We start from the raw sequence: 26,618 nt of genomic DNA on the forward strand, positions 1-26,618 counted from the left end.
CAAATTTAATTGTCAATCCTAAGAACGATACCGACAATTGTTATAATAAATAAAAATCGGATGGAATTTAGCAATTGGTAATAACGAATATGTAAAGCAGTTCAGATAATATCTTTATTTAATAAGATAAAAAAAAGAGTTTTTACATTGCACATCGTCATATTTCACCTTATTTCACATTTTTTACATGATTTGTAAAGAAACCAATTGATATGTTGTAAAAATTACGTCATATATGCAAAAAATTTTAACGATAGTTATTAGCAAACAAAATGAAAAAAATATTTAGACGGCGGAAAATAATAATGATCAATCTTCTATGTCTGTTTCAAAAGAAGTATGGTAATTTTGACCATTTAAATCATTACTTGCCCTCGCCGTAATTTCCATTTTACCAAATGCTAATTTAAAAGTAGTGGGTCTATTTATTCCGAGATGTTTGTCTGGCCAATCGATTTTAAGTCTCCCAAGTAATTTCATTCTGGGATCACCAAGATTAGCTTCGTGTTCGTATTTGTCTATGAAGTAAATTTCAAATACTCCCTGTTTTTGAAAAGGAAAAGAAGGTCTTACATTTGCGGTAAATTCTTCGTTAATGTTAGCCATGGTTCCTTTATTTGCCATAGCATGAAAACGAAAAGTAGAATCTTCAGGGTTTAAAACTTTGATCCCATAAGTATGTCTTAGTACACGTGAATCTATGACAAACATTAGACCATCCATTTCATCATCATCCATGTCATTAACAGAATTGGCAAAACTAGCACCATAGATTGCTGCGCCGCGAGAAACAGCCGCGACCGGATTTATAGGAACAGAAATATTAATACCGCGGTGATATTCGTGATCTGAAAATTCGTCTCTAATTCTCTTTTGTAAATATTCTGATTGACTGAACCCTCCGACTAATAACATCGCAGAACATTTAGAACCTTTCTCCTTACAATTTTCAAGTTGAACACGAATCATTCGTAAAATTCTTTCAACGACTGGATCAAACATTGATTTGATCGTCTCATAATCAAGTTTAATTAACCATTCAGCCTCTTCCATTCTTTTTCTCACTTCGTCGCTTACGTACTGTGATATAACAGGTGATACTTCATTGAGATCCATTTCATAGCTAAAGTTTAAATCTTCCCCCGTAAATTCAAATTTAACATTTTGGCAAAAATTTTGGACCATATACTGCATTTGTCCATAATAATTTTCCTTCAATAAATCCATGGGATGATTATCGAGTATTGTCCTTAAGTGATCAAGGAATGCACCATCAATAAAAGAACTTCCGCAATAATCACCCGCTCTTTCTGTAATTTCTCCCAATTGATTTTCATTCAATAATTTTCGTGTCGTCAAATCTACTGTACCACCACCACAATCGACGATCATAAAAATCGCTGTTTACAAAACAGAATTCTAGTTAACTTAAATGATGTGTATGAAGTATTCATAATAATACATACTTCCACTAGTAGCCAAATCATGTTCTTTAAGAACATTATCCTTGCAATAAATTGCTGCAGCTTCAGCTATTGGAAAGGAAAGATTTTATTAATGATTTTATTCAAAAAAAGAGAAAATTCGTTTGTAACTTACGTTCCGTAGTAAATTCTAATTTTTTAGAATCTAAATCGTCAATTAATCCAGCATCTAATGCACACTTTCTCATTGTCGCTTTTTCTTTTTGTGTATATTCAGCAGGAACAGTAAGGACTAGCAGCACATTTTCCATAAAATCGATTTCCCACCTAGCTTCATCACTAACATCCTTTATAGTATCCTTTATATGCTATTTATAAAATAATGAATACAATAAAGATATTTTTTAATAAAAAAATATATAAAATTAAATGTTATTAATCTTACACTTACTTTACCGATTTCTCGAAGATAATCAGTAATTGCTACTTTATAATTTATAGTAAGTTTATATTTTTCTTTAAGCTCATCGCTTAAATTACCTAAATGTAATTTAAACAACTCTAACACTTTTTCTCGTTTATTCACAGCAACCCTTCGATCCGGGGGTTTAGACAGTGCGGATTGCCCCCACGATTCGACATTTCTTAAACTATCATCATATCTTAATACTGTATTGGTTTTATAGCTCTTTTAACAAACAAAAAAAAATAAATAATAATCTTTTTTCGTGATTCTCGTTAATTTAAGAAGAAATATATTATTTACGATATTATCGCCAGCGTTAGGCCAAGTTACGTTTGTTGTATACATTATATCTTCAGTGGCTTCGCGATGACAATAAGTATATCCCTATTGAAAAGGTTCAATGTCATTTAAAAGGTTAATTTTCAAAAAAAATGAATCATATCAATTAAAAAATCTACAAATTACCGAATAAGTGGTTCCAAAATCTTCAGAGAAACGTTGAATTCAAAAATCTTCATTAATTAAACTAGCTAATAAACGAATGCAATTTTAATGTTTATCGTACCTAAACCAACTATGACACGAATATCCGGCATTTTCAAAGATCTTTAATTAACGACGTATATAATAAATTCAAAAATTCCAATTCACCGAGATCAAAATTAATTATTAACTTTATCGTAAATTTCGAATATTTATAAGAAAAATATAATCGATTAAAAGTATGACGTTAGATTCGATTATATCACATTATCATACACTCATTCACAAATTAAAGAGGAACTTCATTTAAAGACTAAAATGGTTAAAGTCGTATCAATCTATAATAAGAATCATTGTTGTCTGGCACAATCGGTAATCAATCGATTACCAATCTGATATTAAACTTATACTTGTTTTAATGCAAATTATTATTTGATTCATCGCCTATTTCGAATTTGCAATCGTATAAAGAAACAATAACTGAGTTAGGTACAATCGATAACAGAAAGTTCTTTTTTTTTAGATTTGATAATAATTCTAAATTTGTCATTAATGGCTTATAAGTATTTATGATATACTGACAAAGCAATTCATTGATTTGTTGATAATACGTAAATTGACGTTAAAATTTTCTCATTTTTTATTTATACATAATCAACAAAAAATAAGACTAATTAGTTCATAAAAATTTTTTTTAAAGAAAATATGTCTTCAAGCGACGACATTCGCGTTGTGGTGGGTGTTGGTAAGTTTTAAGTCGACGTATTTTATTAATTAATACAAAATGTGCCAGATTCTCACATTTTTTTCGCTTTACCTATTATATTACAGACTTTGGAACTACATATTCCGTAAGAATATTTTTATTTAGCGTAAACGAATCAAATTTTGAGAATTAGTATTTTAATAAGCTGATTAATTATTCCTTAAAAAAAACGAAAGGGATTTGCATATGCTCATAAATCCAATCCTAATGATGTTCAAGTATACGATTTTTGGAAAGGTCTCCATGGAGGATGGTTTAAAACACCAACAGTCATAAATTATGATGACTCCTGTGCAAATGTAATGTCGTGGGGATTATCGGCACTAGCAACAAAGCCAAGAGGAAGGTCTTTACGACCCTCTTCAAAACCGATTGAATTGTTTAAGTTACATCTATTAAAAAGGGGAACTACGTCTTTACCAGACGCATTAAATTATAAAGATGTTATTAAAGATTATTTGAAAGAATTAGGTAATTATATTAGAAGAAGGGTAAAAAGTCATTGGCACAGTTTAGATTTTGATAGTCAAGTTATAATTGTAATTACGGTAACAAAAGCTTTTCGATTTTTTTTTAAAAAATTAAAAATTTAAGTAATAGAAAATTTATCAATTTATGTAATTCGTTACTTATTTTTCTAGGTTCCCGCAGAATTCGACGATAATGCGATTGAAACAATGAGTGAATGTGCGATTGGCGCAAATTTGGTCAAAGAGGAAAATATTGAAAGAAATTTAAAATTTACAACAGAACGTAAGTAACCAATGAATAAATCTGCTTTTAATTCTAGTCAGAATTAATTATCATAAATTCAAATTTTTCGATTATAAATATTTGATTATTCAAGGTTCTTACATATTACTTAATTTATAGCTGAAGCTGCAGCGATTAATTCTATAAGTTCACTAAGGAATGAATATCTTTTGAAATCGGGAGGTTAGTATGACTTTTCTATTGCAGTTCACGTGAGAAAATTTTTTAAATCTTTTTTTCTGTATAAATAGATTTATTTATGGTGGTTGATTGTGGTGGTGGCACAGTGGATCTAACAACGCGAGAATTATTAGACGAAGATAAATTAAGTGAAATAACTGTGCGTGCAGGCGATAACTGTGGTTCATGTTATGTGGACCAGGCATTTATTGAGTTTCTTGATAGTAAAATAGGAAGTTCCACTATTGATATTTTAAAAGAGAATCATTATGTTAATCTACAATATATCGTTCAAGACTTTTGTACAACCACTAAAATTTTTTTTACGGGACGAGAGGATGATTTTCTGGCTTATTACTTAAATTTAGATGAATATGAGCCAATTAAAAAATGTATTACTGGAGAAGAAAAAGAGAAGTTAGAAGCTGATGAATGGTTGATCGAAGCTAAATTTGATGATGTTAAAGAAATGTTCGATCCTGTTATAGAAAGAATTTTTACATTAATAAGAGGACAATTGGAGCAACTAAAACGGCTTAAAAAGGACATTTCTTTAATGTTATTGGTGGGTGGATTTAGTGAATCTGAATATTTACAAGATAGAATTAGGGGAGAATTTTCTTCAGAGGTGCCGAATATTTCTGTGCCTAAGAATCCTGTTACATCTGTTATGAAAGGAGGTAGGTAAAAAAAGATCCTTTTACGAATCTCTTTAAAATAATATTAACCTTTCTTAAAAAATAAATCTGCAAGCTGTGAAATTTGGTCTTTCAGAAGAAGTTGTAGAGAGTCGTGTATTGAATTGGACTTATGGTATCAAAATCATTCTATATTTTTGAATTAATTTGTTTAAAAGAAAATATCTTAACTGTGTCCTTCTTTTAAAGGTACTTGCGTAGTAAGAAAATGGCTTCCAACCGATCCATTGTCATATAAACTTCCAAATGGGTATGTAAAAGTTTTTGAAAAATTTGGTGAGGAAGGTTATGGAGCACCAATCAAATTAAACAGTAAAGTTATCAAAGATTTTAAATCATTTTCATTAACTCAGCGAAAAATAAATATTGATATGTATGTAACAAAATCTTTGGATGCGAAATATATTGGAGATCCTGAGATAAAATTACTTCGAAAATTTCAATTAGAATTGCCAGAATTAGATAGTTATGAAGATATTGAAGATATTACTATTTCATTTATTTTAAAATTTGGGAGGGTGGGAATGTCTGCTATTGCTGAAAATAAGAATACTGGTCATGAGTGTAAAGTTACTTTTAAATATGACTTTGATTTAGTTTAAGTATGGTGTTTAATTAATATTAATTTCAGTAAACTAAAATGTTATAAAATTGGAAATCTTATTATAATAAATTATTGGTATAGTACCATTTAAATTGATAATATATACAGTCTATATACATATAAAATAATTGGATCTTATAAAATTTATTATTATAATTTTGTAAATTTATATAATTGTTTGGAAATTAGCTATTATACAGTATAAGAAATAGTTCCTATAAAAAAAAATTTCTTTAAAATGTACTTAAAATATATAAATACATTTTAAGTATATTTTAAAGAATTTTTTTTTCAGTATTTATTTTAGTTTAATAACTGGAAAAGGCAATCTTATTTCTACTTTATTATTAATTAGAAAATTAAGATAGCTCTTATAGTTTATTTTTAAATTCCTACCATCTAAAAACTTCAATCTTTTTCAAATAAATATAAGAAAACAAAGGTACATTTTTGGTATATAAAGGCAATTAATGAATCAGAAATAAATTAGCTGTAAAAATTTATCAGAAAAAAAAGAGCAAAAAAATAACTTGATGTTAGAACTTGCATTAAATGGTCTAAAATTTATGTACTTTCTCCTTTTTTAATAGCATTATATATTTCATTTACTTCTCTAACATTTTCTGATTCTATAACTAAAAATTATAAAGTTCAAGACTTCAAGGTATATTGCATTAAGTTTTTTTTCATTAGTATTGATCAGAATTAAATAATCTGGCAAAAGTTTTTTATATTAAAATATATTATAACATATTTTTATACTATAATACTAGAAGTCTATACTTAATAAGTATATTGCAATCACAGTACTTTGGGTATCTTGCAAATTTAGGAAGATTGATTCTAAACTCCTATTACATAAATTTTATTATTAATTGATGAGGATGTTTAAAACTTATAAAATAATTAAGTATTATACTATTATTATATATCATACTTATAATATTTGTTGGATTATTTAAATAATAAAATCAATGAAAATGTGACTTTTTCTTTGAAGGGTATTATACATAGAAGGTACTATGGTTTATAATATATGGTAATATTTGAAAAACTTTTAACTTTTTAAAAAAATTTTTATGATCAACTCAAATTTGAAATAAAATATATTGATTAAAACTTATGATAATTTGGGTTAACTTCATATATCATAATAATATTAGTCTGAATTATTATAATTTAAATCAAATGTAATTTTTTTTTTAAAAAAAATTTTTTATTAATGTATAATTTTAACTGATAAAATTCATTTTTTCTTATATTTTATTTTATCTGTAATAAAAATTTTTAAAAACTGCATTTTATTAGTACTTTATATAAGTAAGAAATCCAGTTTTTTATTAGCTAATTATAAATTTCAAATTATATGATATAGATTAGTTCAGAAAATTAAAAGTCTTTAAAAATAATTCTATTTGATTATTACTTTTGTAGAAGTAGATAATTTTATATTATATAATAAACATACTCTAAACTTATTATTTAAAAATTATATTAAACTAAAGATATCTTTTTATTAGTTTTAAAGTTAAATATATTTATTAATGATTAAAGTAAATAGATGGATTCAAGGATTTGAATATATTTTAATTCCAAAATAATTATATAATATATTAATAAATCTTAAGTAATTAGCTGAATTTGTTTTGATATTTTGATAAATAAAAATAAAGTTTGTTTTTCATAGGTCAAAAAATGAAAAATCAGACACCAATCAGTTACCAATCAGTTAGGGGCGTGCCAGAAATCAGCTGATTTCAGTCAATTAGAAGGCTTGACCCCCCCACCCCTACCTGATTATCTGATTAAGCATTTTGATTGGCTAAAATAATATATAATTAATAAAAAAATTTTTATTGATTTTAAAAAAAATGTATTGATCTTGCTGTGATTTTAATCAAAATTTAAATAAACTGCTTGCTTTATATTCTATAAAATCATGCAAAGTTTTTTGAAAGGTCCGAATTTTAATAAAAAATTTTTTTTTAAACAACCTCAAAATAAATATCAAGAGTTTTGCAACGTGTATGCATATTACAAACAAGCAACACTCTGTAATCCAAAGTTAAATCACCAGCAACTAATGGAAGAGTGTACAACTGTTTGGAAAGAAGTTAGAAAAAATGACACCACTTTTATTGAAAATAAAATTTGTGAATATTATGATACTGTACCTTCTACTGTTCATTCTCATCAAAAAATTTTTATGTCACGTAATGTGACTAGTAGTTTTCATCATACCTCCACTCCAAAATATACCTCTACTCCAAGACAATTAGTTGGATTTATTGATACTACCAAAATACCAAAAAATGCTACATCACAACGTAATGCAGCTGAAAAAATCAATTTAGCTATTAAAAAGATATCTGAATATGAACAAATGATGGAAATTTCTACAGATGACTCAATAAAAGTTACACTATTATCAAAAATAATTGATGAACAAAAAATATTATCAGAACAAAGGCTCAACTAAATAAATTAAAACGTCATGCTTGGTGCACAAGCAAAGTTAACAACGAAAAAATTAAAGTTGCTAGAAGAAGAAGGAGTTGTAGAAAAATATGATACTCCAGGAAGACCATCTGCAGCTATGAAAGACCCAGATCTATGGGATAAGATTCATGATAGTATTGAATTTGGAGCTGCTCATGCTAAACGTAGAAAAGTAATTATTAAAGTAAGAACGGTAAAGCATCTACACGAAGCCTTAGAAGAAAAATATAATACCTATCTATCTCGTCAATGCTTGTCTACTTATCTCCAACCCGCCATCAAAATACTTTTGCAGCGCGTCGTCATCATCATCCAGCAAAAGTTGGTCTCGCAAGGACCCAGAAATATATATACAGGGGTAGGGTACACAGATGCGTCGCCATCATAGTGGAATTAGACGGAGTAAAGTTTTGATTTGCGTACAATTTTAGAATTTTTCATCTATAGTTAGGTCATCAAGATTGCGTATTTTTTATCAAAATTTTTATATGTAAAAAATTAGTTTGCGTATTTTTGGCCTAAATTTGGCTAATCTTATTTATAAAATATTTTTATTGTACGTACTTATTTAATTAACCGCATTGTAATATTTAGTATTAATTGAAAGAAATTTCTAATGGTTAAAAGTGTAATTTTAGAAAAATATTATTGAAAAATGGTAAATTCTATTTTTTCACATTAGTATTTGGTTTTATAAATAATAGAGAAGCCATGATAAAATAATTAATAACTTAATGTCTGAAATTTTATTTGCGTATTTTTGCAGGATTTTCAATATCAGGTATCAATTATGCGTACTACTCATATAAAAAGTCTCTGCGTACAGCTCATAGTAAAAAAATTTTTTGCCACCTGACCCCTATATATATATTTCTGGGTCCTGTCTCGCATCTGTAGTATGAACAGAAATGAAATCTCATGTTGATGAACACTATTGTTTAGCTTCTGTTAAAGCTGCAAAAATGTTTGCTGAAGTTTTGCGAATGAAGCAGTTATTATTTCCCAAGATGATAAGGCAAAGGTAGGATTAGGAACACCTGCAGTTGGCCGTACATTTAAGACAGTTCAAACTGTCAACGAACCAGTAATTATTGAAGATCATGATTTTCCAGTTGGTTCAAAAATGAAACTCATACCTTCTGTTTATCTAACTATTGATCCAACTGATTCAAGTAATACTCTTCAAACTGGTAAACTTTCCATATTCATTAGACCAGAATATTTTATTGGAACATCATCAGAAACCCATATAGCGGATTTAGAAAGCATTGTTTCTAATGAAGAATTTTTCACTATCATAAAAAAAGATGATGAAGTTAAACCTATTTGGATCCTTCTTGTTGATGGTGGACCTGACGAAAATCCAAAGCATATGAAAAATATTATTCAATATGCTCACCTTTTTCGCGCTCTTAATTTGGATTATTTAACAGTTCGTACTCATGCTCCAGGTCAAAGTGCATATAATCCAGTAGAACGGGGTATGGCTTCTTTATCTGCAAAACTTGCCGGTATCACTTTACCTGTAAATGAGTTCAGTTCACATCTAGATAGTCAAGGTAATGTAATAGATGAAGAATTAGCACGACGAAATTTTGAGTTTTCGGGAAAAAGATTATGTGATATATGGAGAAGAGATGACATACATGGAAAGCCCGTAACAGTGGAATATATTGACAAGGAAATAATTCCATTTAATGAGTTTGATTCTTCAACATCATGGGAATGGATAGAGAACCATGCACAAATTTGCCGCTATTCACTAGATATAAAAAAATGTAAAAATCGGGAATGTTGTAGTGAAAATAGAGCCACAGATGCAATGTACTTTTGGATGAAAATGACGGATTCCTTCCTCCGATTACAAAAGGAAAAGACGGTCATTTCATTAATCCAATTCACGCCTTTCAATATTATGATAAGCTTAAAATCTTACCATATGACCGTTGTTGTCCTTCAATTTCACAAGAACTACACCAGCGGCTGTGTTGTAATATTTGCGGTAAATACTTTCCAACTCTAAAATTTATGAAGGAATATAAACGCAACGTACATTCTAAACGTCACTCTCAAAATAACAAGCAATTAAAAAGAACTCATAACGAAACAGAATTGGAATGTGTAGTTATTCCATTTCGAAATTTTAATGTTGCAGAAGATATAATCCAAGGACAAGTCTCATGGCAGAAAGTTATTTTGGATTATCGTGAAGTTCAGTCAGATGAAGACTAGTTAAATTAGTGTTTTCTTTCTTTTTGTTTTTTCTTTTATAATTAATAAATAAATGAACGTTAAATTACTTTTTTTAAACATTTTTTATGGTGTTTTAAACTTTATTTATTTTTAGACATTAATGATACATAAATACATTACATAAAAACTCAGTGTTACATTTTACGGATTTACCATATTCCATATTCAATTTTACTAATAAATAATTAGCCAATAAAATTACAAATACTTATCACATGATATATATGGACCTGATTTATAGCTTAACCCCCCATCCCCTCTTAAATCAGCTGATTCCTGGCACGCCCCTTACCAGTAACTGACTGGTAACTGATTGGCATTTTTGCCAAATACTATTACCAATCAGACAGTTTATTAACTTTTGATCCAGTGATCAGAAAAGAATGAAATATAGCTAGGGGTGTGGGGGTCCAACTAGTTGGTTACACAATATAATATACAATAAGTCTAATAAATCAAAACCGTCCTCCATATAAATTCATATACGTTATTAGTAAATTATGATGATCAGTGAACAAAATACCCCTGCAATTAAAAAACCAGCCACCCAATTATGTTATCCTTGAAATATGATCATCTTTACATCTGTTTTGTCGCGTTCAAGTACTTTAAATAATGTTTAGACCTTCTCTGAAAAGAAAAAAACAACATTGGTAGTTTTATTTTAGTATTTATAATGAATAAATCAATATTTAGAAGTCTAAAACAAGTAAACTAAGTTTATTTTTTACAAGAAAACATTATTTATATAAACTTTTAATTTAGAATAACTTTTAAACCTTTTTTTTTTAAAAAAAAAACTGAAAAAAATATTGTCTATAGTAAATGTTTACAATAAATAGTTGTATGCAATTTTCACTAATAAAAGAGAATGTATTTAATAAAATTTTAATATAAAAGTGATATTTATTGTTAAAAAAATATTTTTAAAAAAATTTTTTTAATACATATTTCGAAATAATAGTTTTTCTAATAAACTATATTAAAACTTTGACCTGAAAAACCCAATAACGCTCTAATAGCCATGAAAATTTGCCAATATATGACTCTTACCAACACTAATCTACTCTTGAACATCGGCTTTTAGAAATGTTATGTGTCAAAAATTTTAGGCTTGGAATGTTGTCTTGGATATATTAAAATAATAAAATTCAGGGGTGATGGTAGTGGAACAGTTTGGTAATATAAAATTATATTGTGTAACCAACCAGTTAGACCTCCCACACGGCCACACCCCTAGAATATAGCTCATTGAAATTGTTTCAATAAGACAAATCTAATTGTAGTAAAATTGCATTTCTAGGATTAATACTTGATGAGAAATTAAGTAAAATATAAAAATAAAAATTTTTATATTGAATTCTTATATGTATTTTTTTCTGCTTTACAGATTTCACTAAGCAAAAAAAGCAGGTTAAAAATGCTGATTTTGAGTTGTATATAGTAAAACTATCAAAATTGCTTAAATTGAATCTAAAAATTAGGCGTGTATATGGCACATTTATCCTACAAATCCCATATTTTATTATTATATGCAATTTTATCAGCTCTATGAATTTTACTAATTATAAAATGCAGATTAAAAATGCTAATTTTGAGTTGTATATTGTGAAACTGTCAAAATTGCTAAAATTGAACCTAAAAATTATGCGCATATATGACACTTTTATCCTATAAATCCCATATTTTATAATTATATGTATACCATATCGTTCTACAACTTTCATTAATTAACAAAAGTAGGCTAAAAATGCCAATTTTGAATTCTATATAGAGAAACTGCAAAAATACTTTATTGTAATAAAATTTAATTTTAATTCTTTTAATCAAAGATACTTTAAAACTGTTGCTGATACATTATTATCAAATTTAACATTTAAAAAATAGAATATTTAGTTAATACATACTAAAATAATAGGGTTTAATATTTATTAAGTTGTAACATTTAATATATAAATAAGAATAACAATTATTCTTATATATATATAAGCATTTAATATAACTTTAAAATACATTATTTTAACATCTAATGATTGGATTTTGATAATTTTTTGTTTATTAAACTCATCTTATCAAGTAAAATTAAATATTAATTATTTGTACTAATAGAAGTAATACTTACTAAGTTATAATAATTAAAATAGCATTTAAATTATTCCATAATATAATGGTTAAAAATTAAAAATTTACAGTTCATTAAATTCCTCTCAATGAGACGAATCTAATGATTATTATTTTATAAAAATTGAAGCAATATTGGCTGAGATACATCAATTTGAATTTTTTAAAGCAATTGCTGGGACATATTTACTGACCGATAATAATAAAATGGGAATTATTCAATGTTATGTTGCATCGTAAATGTAAAGACTGTTGCAGAGAAACGAAACTACGCTTCCGCTTTATTAATACAGATGTAAAAAACAAATACAAGTGCGGGGCTTTATCCGTGATATATAACGAATTTTCAATACTAATATACACGAGTCCAATATCTCTATTTTTTCGAACGATACCCTCTATCTTAGACCTCTTCCTATCGGGTTCTTCGTCTGAACATGCCCTATCCTTTATTAACCCAATGATCACGCCCAAACCTTATTTCACACTATTACGTAACGTTTGATATTCTTTGGAGCCTTTATCCAAGGCCTTCTTGTTAAATTCGATGGTGTGGGGGATTTCGTAATGATTCATAGGGATAGTGGAAGTCATCATCGTCCAGTTTTTCGTTTTCTCTTGATCGTTTCATACGAACTTTTGAGTTGCTTGATATTTTGGACAAAATCTTTGAGGATACTACGCCGGACCTTGTCTTTTGTGATGCAAATAAGTCTTGAGGATATATGTTGTTAGTATACTCTCATCACCAATTATTTCGTATTCAGGTATCATAGGGATGTATGGAGTATAGTTGAAACGTATTTATTATGTATAGATTCCAATTTATATACAACCAAAGATCCATAATTCTTAAAATATTCTCCACGCAATGCTTAAAATGCTTGTTGATGTCTTGAATTTCATGGGTTTGGTAGTCTTGAGCCGTATTATATTTTTTAACTTCGTCCGCCAGGTGAGTGTCTCATTTCCAGGTGTAGTAGCAGAAGTGGAGGTAGAGGCGGGAGTACTAGTTTCAGACATAGTGCTTTTATATTGATATTAGACTCAGATAAAAAAAAACGTGTCACGTTCTGGAGCGAGAAAAAAATTTTTTCCTGATGAGGAGCTGATGTCTTCTGCGCATTTTAGACTTGAGCAAAGATTTGTATAAACTGGGTATAGTTTTTTTCCCATTCTTTCATAAGATCTTCGAGCTATGCAGTACTTTAACGGCTCTCTAGAATATCACGACGCATTCGACGCAATAGCTCTTCACCGATTAACATATCGTGAGTTAGAAATGAAGTATAATATTTTCTAGGATCTTCCTTTCTCCATTGCACCACGGTAAAATCGCGTATCACTCTCCAAGTCACTGCGGAAGCATTCACCGGCCATCTTTTTTTCTCAGCCTCAGTAATTATCAAAAATTTCTCGGATCGATCGTGATCACGGCGTCAATATTAATCTTATTTGGGGAATCGGTCGACGAGATGATGCAGGCGAATTCTTAACTATTTCTGGAGGAATCATTTGAAAAATTAGAGACATGGGTTAAAGGAATAGGTGCTGTTGAAGCACTTCAGCTGAAACCAAAGGATTCGTTTGTGCCTCTGATACAGCAGTCTGATCATCATCATCTTGTTTTGCATCTTCGGTGTTAACCGATTCGGTACGTTGAATAGATTAACTATGATTTGCAGTCAGGGAGATTAAGTACGTTTAACTATGACTGAAATCCAATCAAACAAGACACGCTTAAATAGGGAGTTCGTTTATAGTGTAAAAGGTTATACTTTATTATAGAACTTTATAATTACAAGTATGAGAATTAAGGAACTAAAGATAAACTAATTCGAACTGAAGGAACTTAACTTATAACGAAGGAAAATACCAACGTTATTTATATAAAAGTTACTACATATAAAGATATAATAAATATAATAGATATAATAAATATAAGAAATATAACTAATATAATAAATATAACTAATAAATTAAATATAATAAATAAAATAATTATATCGATTATATTAAATATAATTAATATAATAAATATAATAGAAATAATAGGCTAAGTAGGCTGCGGCTAGGTCGGCTTGGCACAGTTGGGCACAGTAGATCCTAATTTTCCACATGATCTTCTGGCGCAGTAAGTTGTAACTCTACACGTGACTAGGGGTAACATCGGGAATTCCATATTGGAATTTTCGGTGAAGTGATCTATAATCGTTTAAATATGAGAATTAGTAAATTTGAAATAGTATCGCACTATATGTTTTGATATAATGAATCTTGTCATACATCATCAAATAAATTACCAATCGCCTTAAAGCTTTACGTAATGCTTAACACTAAAATTTTACGCAGGCGTTGGGAAGATCGTATACTTGTCCCTTTTGCTTTTTCTTAGCATTATTGTTGGCCATAAAATCTTTATACGTAACTTTTGAATTCTCATTGGATTTGATTACATCTACTTTAGCTTCACGTGTATCTTTATAAAGACTAATAATATCCCGATTTGGGCAATCATTGTTCGGAGAAATTTCAATCGCATGTTTTTCTTCCTCTTCCTTGGATTAGATTATTTCCTGAATCAAACCCTGTTCGTTTTTTCGCTCATGAGAACTAATGGGCAATTCTGGGAAACTGAAGATACCTCGGAAGCTGTTTCACGTAAAAGCTTTTTCTCCCTAATCCCTATTCCTCTGCCTAATCTCATCACCAACCCATTTATTATGTGCCTCATCCAAGAAAGCATCAGTCTTCTTATCCTCCAATGACTTCTCCCCGCTCATATCCGCCTTCACACTCAGCAACCGTATCCAGTCCTACCATTCTCTAACTCCTTGGATTCTACTTCACGCTCTGCATTCTCAGCTTCATGATTGGTTCTCTCTTCTGCAACTTGCTTTAAAATCTTTTGGCATTCTCTTATTTAAGTAAGTCAATCTCGAATTCCATCTTCGAAAACACTTTTCATACACTATTATAAGCATTCAAATAAATAAACACGTGATTTTGGTCAAACAAAGTTCCTAAGAAAAATTTTTATTAATACGCGAAAAAATAAATACAAAAGTTCGAGACGTAGCCCGTAATACATATGTCTATCTAACGTACAAGGCGAGCGAAACCTATTCGTTAATATATTTTTTCGTCCTGATTCTCTTACTAACTGGTGAGTCATCAACTTCTACCCTATCCTTTAAAAAACCTACGATTACCCCAATATCCTCAGTAAGAGCGATGTGATAGTCCGGCTTTCGTGCAATAAATTAGTACCAGTCCGTGGCTAGAATAGATAAGAGTTAGTAATTTTTCCTAGTATTTAGCTCGTGCAAAAAATCTCACCTGTTGTAACGATCCCATAGAGGTAGTCGAAATCATCCTCGAAAGCTAATACCCAAGACTTCTTGATTCTGCTTTTCTTCGGTGTTGCAAATAAGTTCTTCGTTTAATGAATCTATTATCTTTTTGATCGCCTAATCAATTCGCCTGTTGCTTCATCACCAACGAGATTCTTTTTCTAACAATTTTCTTGACAATAAATATGACAATAAATATGACAGAAAGTAACACTGCCTCGATATTAGAATAACACAAGACCTCATTACTTGATTTCGCTGGACCTATGATTTCCATTTACGTTTAATCTCCGCCATACAGTATTGGAAGTCTTTGTCATCGTCGCCAATTTTTTCAGTCTCTAAATTCAGAAGTTGTATCTCTCCCTAGCTAGCAAGATAAAAGTATAACCTATTTTTGACTTACCTGAACAATGGAATCTTTTATATGTCATTATTATCGATCCCATCTTTGCACAACACCTCACTAAAGTCTTTCTGAATTTTGTATAAGCGTCTCAATTTACAATATCGTAACTGTTAAACATGTTATTTGTATTACATTAGAATTATGTTACATGATACATCGCATTATTGTTTTGTTGTCTTGTTACATAGTATATTACATTGTTTTTTTCTCATTTTAAATAATCGTGGTATCAATACGTCATTAATTAATAACTACATTAATTTGGTACAAAGGTAATAGCACTTAAGAGATATTAATTCCTGATAAAATATTTTCTTGATAATTTCGTCGCTTCTTTTTAGAAAGGTTTATATATACTTCTTGACACCTAATTCCTGTATATATTCCTCAAGTTCCAACGAAGGATCTAATCTTACCCCACATTCCCTAAGATCACTCTTGGTTAACTTCAAAAAAGTGCGTCTGGGGATATTTTCCTCCATAATTTTCATAAAAAAGTTATCGTCAAGCTTCAGTTCACTTAAATTCTTATCATTTCTCAGAAACTCTACAAGTCTTCCCGTTCCAAACTCCTTAAAATTTTCAATTGAAATAGAAGGTTTTGAAGTAGTAGGTTCATTCAGAATGGTGGGAGGTTCAATTGTTGAAGTAATAGTTTCATCAATTTTATATAAAATTGGGTCTTTAGAACCTGCTTGTCTCGATGCCAGAAAGTTAATCGGTCGACCTTCGACACAAAATTCTCCATCTCGAACTTTGCTAAAGAAAGTTCCTGCATCATTCTCATTTTCGAGATGGATATCCGAAGCTAAAAAAAAAATTGATCATTAGTGTGATATTAGGCTACAGAATTATTATGACCAAAAATGGTCTATTAAGGAACTCCAACCAATGAAAAAAATGCTTACTCATTGTCTTCCGATTTTAAAATATGAAACTTCCCAACGGTACAATTTGTTTTCTCCCAGATACATTCGGTCAATTGTTTTTTATTGATTCTATACAGGTTCCCCTGATAAATACCGAGTGTTCTGGAGGACAACATAACCTTCGTTTCTGAGCTGAAAAGCAAATGTAAGTGTAAACATGTGTAAAAAATACAAACGCTTAGTAAGAAATAAAATAGATTGTGAAAGTGTAGAGGCGTAACGTTAAAAAATATATAAATGTAGCGTAATGTAATGTAACGTAATGTAATGTAGTGTAATGTAATATAGCGAAGTAATGTAATGTAGCGTAGTAATGTAATGTAGCGTAGTAATGTAATGTAGCGTTAATGTAATGTAGCGTAATGAAATGTAGCGTAGAAAAACGTTATTGCTTTCTTTATATGACGAAGGAAAGGTACATAACAGATTCTTCTTCCAGAATCCGTAGACCTTCATCACCTACACTTCCTCAATCGTTTTATACTTACACATATTAAATCGCTTTGAGAACTTAATACACGATAAAATCAATTCGCTTTTTAAATGTAAGAAACTGATGAGAAAAGACACGACTGGAAATAAGAAAAGTTGATAAGAAAAGAAGAGATATTTATATTTGGACGCGTCCCATCACGTGACTGTGGAAAAATTCAGTGATTTCAGTCAGTAGAAAGTGATGTCTGTGTAATGTGCACAACGCTTTTCAAGTGTCTGATGACTCTTCTTCACCCCACCACGCAGTAACATCATCCATATTACAACGTAGCTATATAGATACCTTTCCTTTTTAAATCAGATCTACTATTTCTGTGATGTAGCTATGTAAAAATTCACAGGGAACAACTGATAAAGGCTGTTGTATTGACTAATTGTACTATTTGTTTCGCAAATAATATGAATAATGTGATTTATTATAAATGATCAGTTTAATGGTGGCTAAGCTTTCACAAAGAAATATATATTAACCAGGAAGCAAATGACAAAAACAATAGGAGAAAATTTGAAATTGACTTTAAAGTCCAATGACATTTTCAGGCGCGAAGAAATTTTGGTTATAGTGTATGGAAAATTCACGTGATTTCTGTGAATTTTATTCATGGATATTTTGCCAAGAAAAATTTTTTATTAATACACGCAAAAAATAAATACAAAGATCGGAACTATGCCCGTGATACATGACGATTTTTCTATACTAGTGTCTGCAGACTTATACCGCCTATTTTTTCTTGATTACTCTTCTACATGGCGTTTCTTATTTGCAGGATCTCTACTAGCTAATTTAACAAACTCAAACTTCCAAAATCCTCTTCACATTCTTGCGTAATTCGGTTGGGTCTTACTTGTACAGTAGATGCCTTCAGTACTATGTGGCTAAGAAATTGTGAAACTAGTTAGTGACGCAATAGCGATTCACTAGAGTTAATTTCTCACCTACCACAGACATATTCATACTCGGAACCGAATGCCTCGTCGGGCTAGTACTTCGATCCGTAGCGGATTTTCATCCGGATTGAATTTCATTAAATTTCGCTGACACTATAAGTTTGGCCAGAATTAGTATAAATTTTTGGGATAATAATACTTTAATGTTGATTTAAATTATAGTCTGTTTAAATCTGAAATTCATAATCTTTCTCAGCCATAATCGTCACATGAAAATATTCAAAGTTTTCATCTGGATCGAAGCACTACGTCGGGCTTCCGCATTTTCTTGAGCATGTTTGAGTTCATTTATATCGATAATGCCAGTTAGCTTTTGTACAAAGTGAAAAATAAAATCTACATTACTTACATCACATGAACTTTTTTACATTGCATAACGTTAATGATATTAAATAATTACTTTTATTTCTTTTATTTTATTAAACTTTTAAATTCAAATTTCTTAAAAAATGAATTTAATAAATTTTATCTTTATTTTAAAAATCATTAATTTTTTTTAATATTAATCATCTTTATTAAATTATTTTCATTTAAAAATTTCAATATTTCAATATATTAAAAAAAAAATATGCAGGAAATTATAATTAATTTAATTAATTTATCAATAATTTCTTAATACTTTAAAAATAATAATTAATATAAAATTTAATATAAAAATTTTACACAAAACAGTTATTTTATTGTTTTTTGATATTGGTATTCAACCTTCTTTTTTTGTTCCAAAGAATTTTGCACAAAGAATTTTTTATCTATAGAATTTTCCCAAAGAATTTTTTATCTACAAGAAATTTTGCACAAAGAATTCTATCTAAAGAATTTTGCACACAAAGAATCTTTATAATAATATTTTTTTTTTATAATACTTTATGATAGGTTTACATGATCTTTACCTTAATTACACGATTTCACATTTGAATCGAAAAGAAGAAAAAGGAAAAAAAAGGAAATTTTTATATATATAAAAAGTTTATGATTGGAAGTTTTAAAATTTTCCATTAGTAATATTAGTATACGAGTGAAAAAAAAAACTTGTGAAATCACATGATAATCGGATTTTTTATAAAAAAAAAAATTTAAGACACAAAAGTACCGTTTTAAATTTTACCGGTTTATAATTTTTTACTTTTATTTATTTTAGATTACGTAAAAAAAAAAAAAATTTTTAAATTAAAAAACCTATTAAAATGAAATAATAATGAAAATGAAATTTAATTCGATAATTTTAATATTTTTTTTCATACGAAATTTTTTTTTTCATACATGCAAGTTAATTTTAATTTTACACAAAATATAATATGATATATATATATATATATATATATTGCGTGTATATACGTACATATATACATATATACATATATATATTATACACACACAACGTATATATATATAAATTTTTTTTTTTTTAAACCTATTAAAAATCTGTATTTGAATAAACCAATCTTAATTATTCATTTTTTTTTCTTTTTTTTCTTTTTTTTCTTTCGTTTATTTTTTTGATTCGTGTTGTGTTGTGTTTTGCATGTTCATGTTTAAATGTTTATTTATTTTGTTTTAATTTATTTTAATTTTTTTATTTTATTTTATTTTTTACTCATTTTTGATTAATCAAGAAAATTACACAACTCTAAAAAAAAAAAAAACGAATTTTTAATTTTAATTATGTAAAGTTATGTAAGTTATAAAAAAATTTTTTTTTTATCCGATGAAAAAGTTTACTTTTTAGGTGCACAGGGGAAAAACCCGCTCATCGTATCGAAATTTTCGAAAAAAAAAATTTTTTTTTTTTTTTTTTGCGCCAAAAAAAATGCAATATATAAATTCTTGATGATCTTTTTTGTGTCACCAAATCAAAATTCGATATTATTTTTTACCTCATTTGACATTAAACTTCTATAAAAAGTAAAAATCAAAAAAAAAAAAAGTATGCGAGGAATGGAATGCGAGAAATGCGGAAATATGTCTCTTTGCATTTAATTATCCTAAGGTTTATTATCTTATATCCGCATAATACTTTATGTATGTACTGTATGTGTGTATGTAATGTATGTATTTTATGTATGTATGTATATACAAACATTTTTCACTTTTTCAATCACTCAATTTGAATTACAATTTTTAATATTATTTAACAGATAGAATATATTTAATTAATTTTTTTTTTTTTTTCATTTTCATAGAATATCAATTTACATTACTCATTTCTCCTCCGTATAATATGCATATACTACATACTAGATGTGACTATATATATTCTCGCGTATATAAATGAATAATATATATACTATATATAATAAGGGATAAGTTATATATATAAAAGGTAAAATAAAAATATGTATAAAAAAAGAATTCGTGAAAAAAAGGAAAGAAAATACCCAATATTTATTTGTATGATAATATATAATGATTTATAATAAAAAAGCCTAATATATGATGTATAAGTATATAAAAAAAAAATATAGGAGAAAACAAATAAAATAATTGAGTAAAGTAAAATGATACTATAGAATAAGTAAATGAAAGATAGTAATATATATTTATATAATCGTTATGAGATATAATAATAAAGGTGATAAATTTTTTTTAAAAAAAAAAAATACAAGAATTAATTATGATGATGTAAATAATCACCATAAAAAAAATTGAAATTTTTACAGTGTACAGTATGTACAAGAAAAAAAAAGAAAGTTCATAACAAAAAAAACCGCGCACACACACACATGTGGTAATTTTTTTGTCATGGCCTTCTTTCGAAAGAAAAATAAAACATAATCGCAGAAAAACATAACTTCTGCAAGTCATTATCATAAAAAATTAGTTCACACACGCTAAAAATATATATATATATGATAAATGGGGTAAATAAAATGAATTAAAAAAAAATTTCCTCTTTAAAAAAAAAAATACATTACGATTAGAAATTAGAAGAGAATGGGAAGTGACTGATGTGACCGATGTGATCGATGTGATCGATATGACCCGTCAATACTTTCAGAGGGATAAAGGCCCTCGCTTTCTTATAGCCTATGTCCAATTATTATTACACTTTTTGTCGGAACGACCCTAAATTTGACACCACATAAACGTATCCAACATTATATACAGATCACCTTGTCAAATTCAACCGATTAAATTAATAATTACTAAAAGATGGATGACTATACATATCCATTGGCATGATGGAATTTGGATGATAAAATGTTGACAAACTAGTTGGAACGGTCGATATTGGAGAGGATGTATTTGAAGTTGGTGAAGAAGCAACTACAACTTCTCCTTGATGAACTGGACTATTCGCACCACTTGTATTAATTTGAGTTGGACTTGTTACAGTAGGTGCATTATTAAGTATGTCATTAGAATTCGAATGTGCAGGACTCAAAGCTATTGAAGAAGATCGAGAAGGTACTTGTGAATTATGTGATAACGGTGGAGAATGCTGTTGATTCGGGGAAGGTGAGTATAATATTGGTGAATGCGTGGTGGTCGTTGTTGGGAATATATTATATGACATATTTGTACTTGAAACTGTACTGACGGGATCCGAAATCATTACGGATGTAGTATTATTCCATGATTCATTAAACCCTGTGATATTCGATTGTGTATTATGAGGACTTTGTTGAAATTCTCCCATTATCGATGATCCTGTAATATTACTATACGTGGATTGCGAATCAGACGGTATTGTAAGAGCTGATGGAGTAACCGATGATGTTTGAAGAGACGATTCTGTTGGTGAAGGATTATTTCCGTTCATTAAATTATTATTATTATTAGGATTATGATTAGATGAATTAGACGTGAATAAATAAGATGTTGGAACTCTTGAAGAGGGAACTGTTGGAACTGATGATGATAAAGATGTTTGTTCTGTTTTAACGGTAGGTTTATCATCTAAACGAATACGTTTTGGTATTTCATATGGCATATGTCTTGTATACCCTCTTGTCACATCTTGTAGCAATTGTACACCTAAAAAGAGAGAGAAATAAAAGAGAGAGAGGGAGAAGGAGAGAGAACAAAAATTAAAAAAAAATATTACAAAAAAAAAAATAAATATATACATATATATATATAAAAATATTAATTTTTACCATCCGGAAAAGCACATGTAACTAATTGTGTTAAAGCTAATAAATGTTCTTGATGCTTGTGCAAGCCTTCAGCTAAGCTTCTAACTTCCGGAAGTAAATTGTCATTTACAATGCTACTAATTTGTTTTAAATCCTTTCGTAAATTCTCTGTCGTTGCCGTTAAATCAGCAATTCTTTCACGCATAATAGCATCATTATCAGATCTATCAGAAGTAAGTAAAAAGTCCTTTGAATCTTGATAGACATTTAGCGAATTGCTCGGTCGATTTAAATCTTTGTTTATATTTCCGGTTTTAATTAATGAACTAGAACCATAAATGGACTGCGAAGATGAAGGTCCATCACCAACATGACTTTGTGATAATGAAGAATCTGTGTTTCTTGGCTTTCGTCTTACTGTCTTTGATACTTTACGACGAATATTTGGTAATAGATCTTGTCGGCCACGTCTGAATTGAGAATGGGAAAATACGCAAGCGTGCTTACTACGTACGTGTTTTGATTTTCGAGCATCCGAAACTCGATAAAATCCATAAATCTAAAAAAAAAGAAAGAAAAAAAAAAAAAAAGAATAATAATTAATTATCATGTGTAAATAAATAAAAATTTAATAGTACAATAATATATTATTAAAAAAAAAAATAATAATATATATATAATTACATTAAGCTGTCGGACGAATGAAGTGAATTTACAATGTTTAAAATATTTCGGTAAAACGTTTTGAGCGAATTCGTCCATATTACAAATTACAAACACGTCTCCTGTTTCGTTCCACGTAAGATATTCTTTATAATCATCACAATCGAGAAGTCTAATTTTTAAAGATCAATAATTAAAGTAAGTTTTTAAAAATTTACAAAATCAAATATACAACACTTTTAGTCACAATGATTTTATGATTTTCTAAATAAGTATGAATATAATAAATAAAATAATTATAAAAAATATATATATATATATATATTCATATATAATAACTTACTGATATAATTTTGCGACAAAAACGGATACGGTATCTAGATCATACTTTCCAGTCTCTTCTTGAAATAACGGTTCTCCTTCAGAACACGTAACGTGCGAATTATCATTATTATAAACTTCGTAACTGAGCATATCGTTTGATTGTGAAGGCATCATATGATGATTATTCAAAGGGTTTCGAATACGTTCGGCCGTTGTTGTCATGACAAGTTAACCTTATGATATAACTTTTAAGTTCGTTAAATCAAAATCGTAAATTTCTTGTCTCGCCAAAAAAAAGAAAAAAAAAAGAAAAAGAAAATAAGATTTCTTTCTTTTCTTTGAAAGTCAAGAAATAATAATAATAATAATAATAATAAAGTAACTATTTAATAAATTGATCAATAAAATTTTAAAAGGTTAATAAAGAATGAGACAGAGTTTTTAAATATAAAATAACTTTTTATAAGGTTGATAAAGGAGAAAATTTTTTAAAGAGGTGTGTGTGAAAAAAAAGTTTAAAAAGTGTGTGTGGTTTTATTAAAACGTTTCAGTGTTTTTTAAAAATTTATAAACGTTCGTGTGTAGTTGTGTGTTTCTACGTTAAAATCGTTTCAACTGATAATATCTTTCTTAAATTTTTGTAGATTTTTTCTTATCGACAGGTTAACAGAGGTGGTGTTCAAAGCGAAACACACAGACCACCCACAGTTATTCTTTAGTTTATGCAGCGCAGCAAATACAAAGCTGTTGCAAAATGAAAGTGAAATAAAGACAAGGCATAAAAAACTGGACGCTTTTTTATATTTTTTTTAGAACATGAAGCTCCCCATTTATCATAAAGTTTTTAGGTACTATTCGTTGCGTGCGCGAAAAAAAACCGTTATGAAGAGAAAAGTGTGTGTGCGTGTATTTTTGGCACGTTAGTCTGTTTTGGAGGAGTTTTATTTTGGTCCTCGTACAACAAATCGGTGACCTTTTTTTTTTTTTTTTACGATAATTTTGGAATTGTCAGTCAGTTAGGGAATAGGGACCGGAGATATACTGTACTCTGAGCGACAAGCTACAGATTGGCACAATAAATAAATCAAAAAATTTTTATAAAGACCGTTTTAGTTTATAACTTTGTATGTGTAAGGCTTATCCTTTTTTTTTTATTTATTTATTTTATTTATTTAGCCATTTGAATTGTTTTTTTTTGCTTGTTAAATTTTTTTTTTTCACGTATGACAGTTTTAGTTTTTTTTTTCCCTTTCTTTTCAAACGTAATATTCTATTCATATATATATATATATATAATATATATATATATGTATGTATGTATGTATATAAAATATATATATATATACACATAATATATTTATAAATTTTTTAAATTTTTTATTTATTTCATTATTTTTATTAGTTAATAATCAACAAATTTTGATATTAAGTCTGATTTGATCTGTCACAACAGTATGAGAGAAATTTAACGACTAAAAACGAAAAGAGGCGGCAAATTAAATCCTAAATTGTAAAATCTTAGTGTATATCAATTAACAAACTGTGAAATTTATGCAACACTGTATGTCGGAGAAACATAATAATTACGTTATTTGGTTAATTTCCCGCCCTTTGACCTTCTATGCTATCAACTACTACCACGAGAGTAAAAAAATGAATCATAATATAATAATGAAATTTTATTGGAGAACGATCGGAAGTATCCCACGCCTTAAAATAATATTTTGGGCTTTTTTGGCCGGAGAGTTTTTTTAACTTGAGAGCTTTTATTTAAACTAGATTTATACTAGTCATGTTTTTTTTTCGAGCCCATATGCTTTGCATGTTTATCACCAAGTAAAAAATTTTCGATTGGTATCACTTTTTTTTTTGTTCCACTCTTTTTCTTTTTCTTCTTTTTTGTCACGGTGGTTCAAACAATTATTTATATATTTAGTAATTACATCAATTGACAAAATTTTTTTTTCCTGCAAAATAAAAAATAAAAATAAATAATAATATAAAAAAAAAATATATATATTAAAAATATATATATATATATATATTATATACACAACAACACAACACACAATATATATATATATATAAAACAGATGATACAATATATGTACATAATTTTTATTTACTTACTGTAAATGGATTTATTTGGATGAATAAAAGATGCATTGTATTAAATTGCCTAATATAATTTTTTTACACTTTTCAAAAAAAGTAAAGATCCGAAAGTTCCGGCTTCAATAAATAAAAAAAAAAAACGAGGTCCGAGGTAAATAATGACAAAAAAAAAAAAAAAAGACTTATAATTCCGGAATGGGTCGGAAAGATAACTTTGTTTTTTTTTAAAAAAAAAAAAAAAAATTTTTCTTTGTTCTAAATGAATTGCATTTTATATAAAAAGTGTAGATTGACAAAGAATTAGGTAAATTTATGCAATTAATATGCTCGGTGATCTATTGAATACATAATTCATCATTGGTTGTTATTGGCCGCAGCGATTCTTTCCAAATGAATTGTTTAGGGAATGTGCTATTTGCGTGATTTATGCACTGTTGCTTTATACATATTATTATAATATCTAATTTAGTATTTGGGCACCTTTTATTGAAAAAAAAAAATTTTTTTTTTTTCTTTCAAATAAAAAATACCCGCAAACAACAAAAAAAAAAAAAATTTTTTTTTTGTTGAAACAATATAATTTCACAATGACATTAATATAAAATAATTTTTTGGGTTAATGACAATGAACAAGTGAGGTGATAATTTAAAGTTTGATTCAGCCAATTTATTTTTTAAAGTTTCGTTGTGCATAAAAGTTTTCATTATTGTATTGAGGAAAAAAAATAATTATAAATTATATATACATATATATGTATATGTATATATATATATATTATATATATAAATATAAATATAAATTAAATAAAAATAATTAAAATATGCCCATACACGAACCATTCAAGTGAATGATATTAATAAATAACTAATCTCAAATAATAATAACAATAAAATATTTTTAACGAAACTTTTTTGTAAATCTTTTATCAAAACGTGGAGTTAAATTGTTATAATTCCACTTTTAGGTAAAAAAGAAAATTAAAAACAATTAAAAAAAAACCCACCTTTTTTTCTTTTCCGGATTTCCTATAAGGGACAGGGACAAATGGAATGATTATA

The 26,618-nt window shown here is 28.1% G+C and overlaps 5 protein-coding genes across 5 annotated transcripts; 3 read left to right on the forward strand and 2 right to left on the reverse strand.

The window, feature by feature from the left end:
• Positions 1-91: 91 nt before the first annotated feature.
• OCT59_012211 (uncharacterized protein) lies at positions 92-2,554 on the reverse strand. The gene is made up of 7 exons (XM_025314871.2): positions 2,456-2,554; positions 2,356-2,375; positions 2,191-2,274; positions 1,876-2,112; positions 1,600-1,792; positions 1,467-1,532; positions 92-1,400 (listed from the first exon to the last, which is right to left on the reverse strand). Exons 1-7 carry the CDS (start codon positions 2,484-2,486, stop codon positions 310-312), a joined length of 1,722 nt encoding a protein of 573 aa, XP_025184191.1. The 5' UTR covers positions 2,487-2,554; the 3' UTR covers positions 92-309.
• Positions 2,555-3,078: 524 nt separating this feature from the next.
• On the forward strand, positions 3,079-5,473 carry OCT59_012212 (uncharacterized protein; the record flags this gene model as incomplete). The annotated part of the gene is made up of 8 exons (XM_025331663.2): positions 3,079-3,118; positions 3,205-3,224; positions 3,316-3,687; positions 3,781-3,892; positions 4,013-4,075; positions 4,144-4,752; positions 4,826-4,885; positions 4,960-5,473. 8 exons carry the CDS (start codon positions 3,079-3,081, stop codon positions 5,370-5,372), a joined length of 1,689 nt encoding a protein of 562 aa, XP_025184190.1. The 3' UTR covers positions 5,373-5,473.
• Positions 5,474-7,313: 1,840 nt separating this feature from the next.
• Positions 7,314-7,853, forward strand: OCT59_012213 (uncharacterized protein; the record flags this gene model as incomplete). Its single annotated transcript, XM_066134315.1, has 1 exon — positions 7,314-7,853. The coding sequence occupies one exon, from the start codon at positions 7,314-7,316 to the stop codon at positions 7,851-7,853; it is 540 nt and encodes a 179-aa protein (XP_065989591.1).
• A 2,048-nt stretch (positions 7,854-9,901) lies between these two features.
• Positions 9,902-10,105, forward strand: OCT59_012214 (uncharacterized protein; the record flags this gene model as incomplete). The annotated part of the gene is made up of 1 exon (XM_066134316.1): positions 9,902-10,105. The coding sequence occupies one exon, from the start codon at positions 9,902-9,904 to the stop codon at positions 10,103-10,105; it is 204 nt and encodes a 67-aa protein (XP_065989592.1).
• Positions 10,106-16,356: 6,251 nt separating this feature from the next.
• Positions 16,357-17,054, reverse strand: OCT59_012215 (uncharacterized protein; the record flags this gene model as incomplete). Its single annotated transcript, XM_066134317.1, has 2 exons — positions 16,357-16,817; positions 17,033-17,054. 2 exons carry the CDS (start codon positions 17,052-17,054, stop codon positions 16,357-16,359), a joined length of 483 nt encoding a protein of 160 aa, XP_065989593.1.
• Positions 17,055-26,618: the final 9,564 nt, after the last annotated feature.

Source organism: Rhizophagus irregularis, chromosome 2 (assembly GCF_026210795.1).
Source record: "Rhizophagus irregularis chromosome 2, complete sequence".
NCBI classification, from domain to species: domain Eukaryota; kingdom Fungi; phylum Glomeromycota; class Glomeromycetes; order Glomerales; family Glomeraceae; genus Rhizophagus; species Rhizophagus irregularis.

Bases quoted from the DNA above. Each gene is read 5' to 3' on its own strand.
- OCT59_012211 (XM_025314871.2), bottom strand. From the start codon at position 2,486: ATGCCGGATATTCGTGTCATAGTTGGTTTAG. The intron at 2,113-2,190 runs GTAAATAATATA...GTTTGTTAAAAG, and splicing joins CTAACGCTGGCGATAATATC to AGCTATAAAACCAATACAGT. The intron at 1,533-1,599 runs GTAAGTTACAAA...CCTTTCCAATAG, and splicing joins ATTAGAATTTACTACGGAAC to CTGAAGCTGCAGCAATTTAT.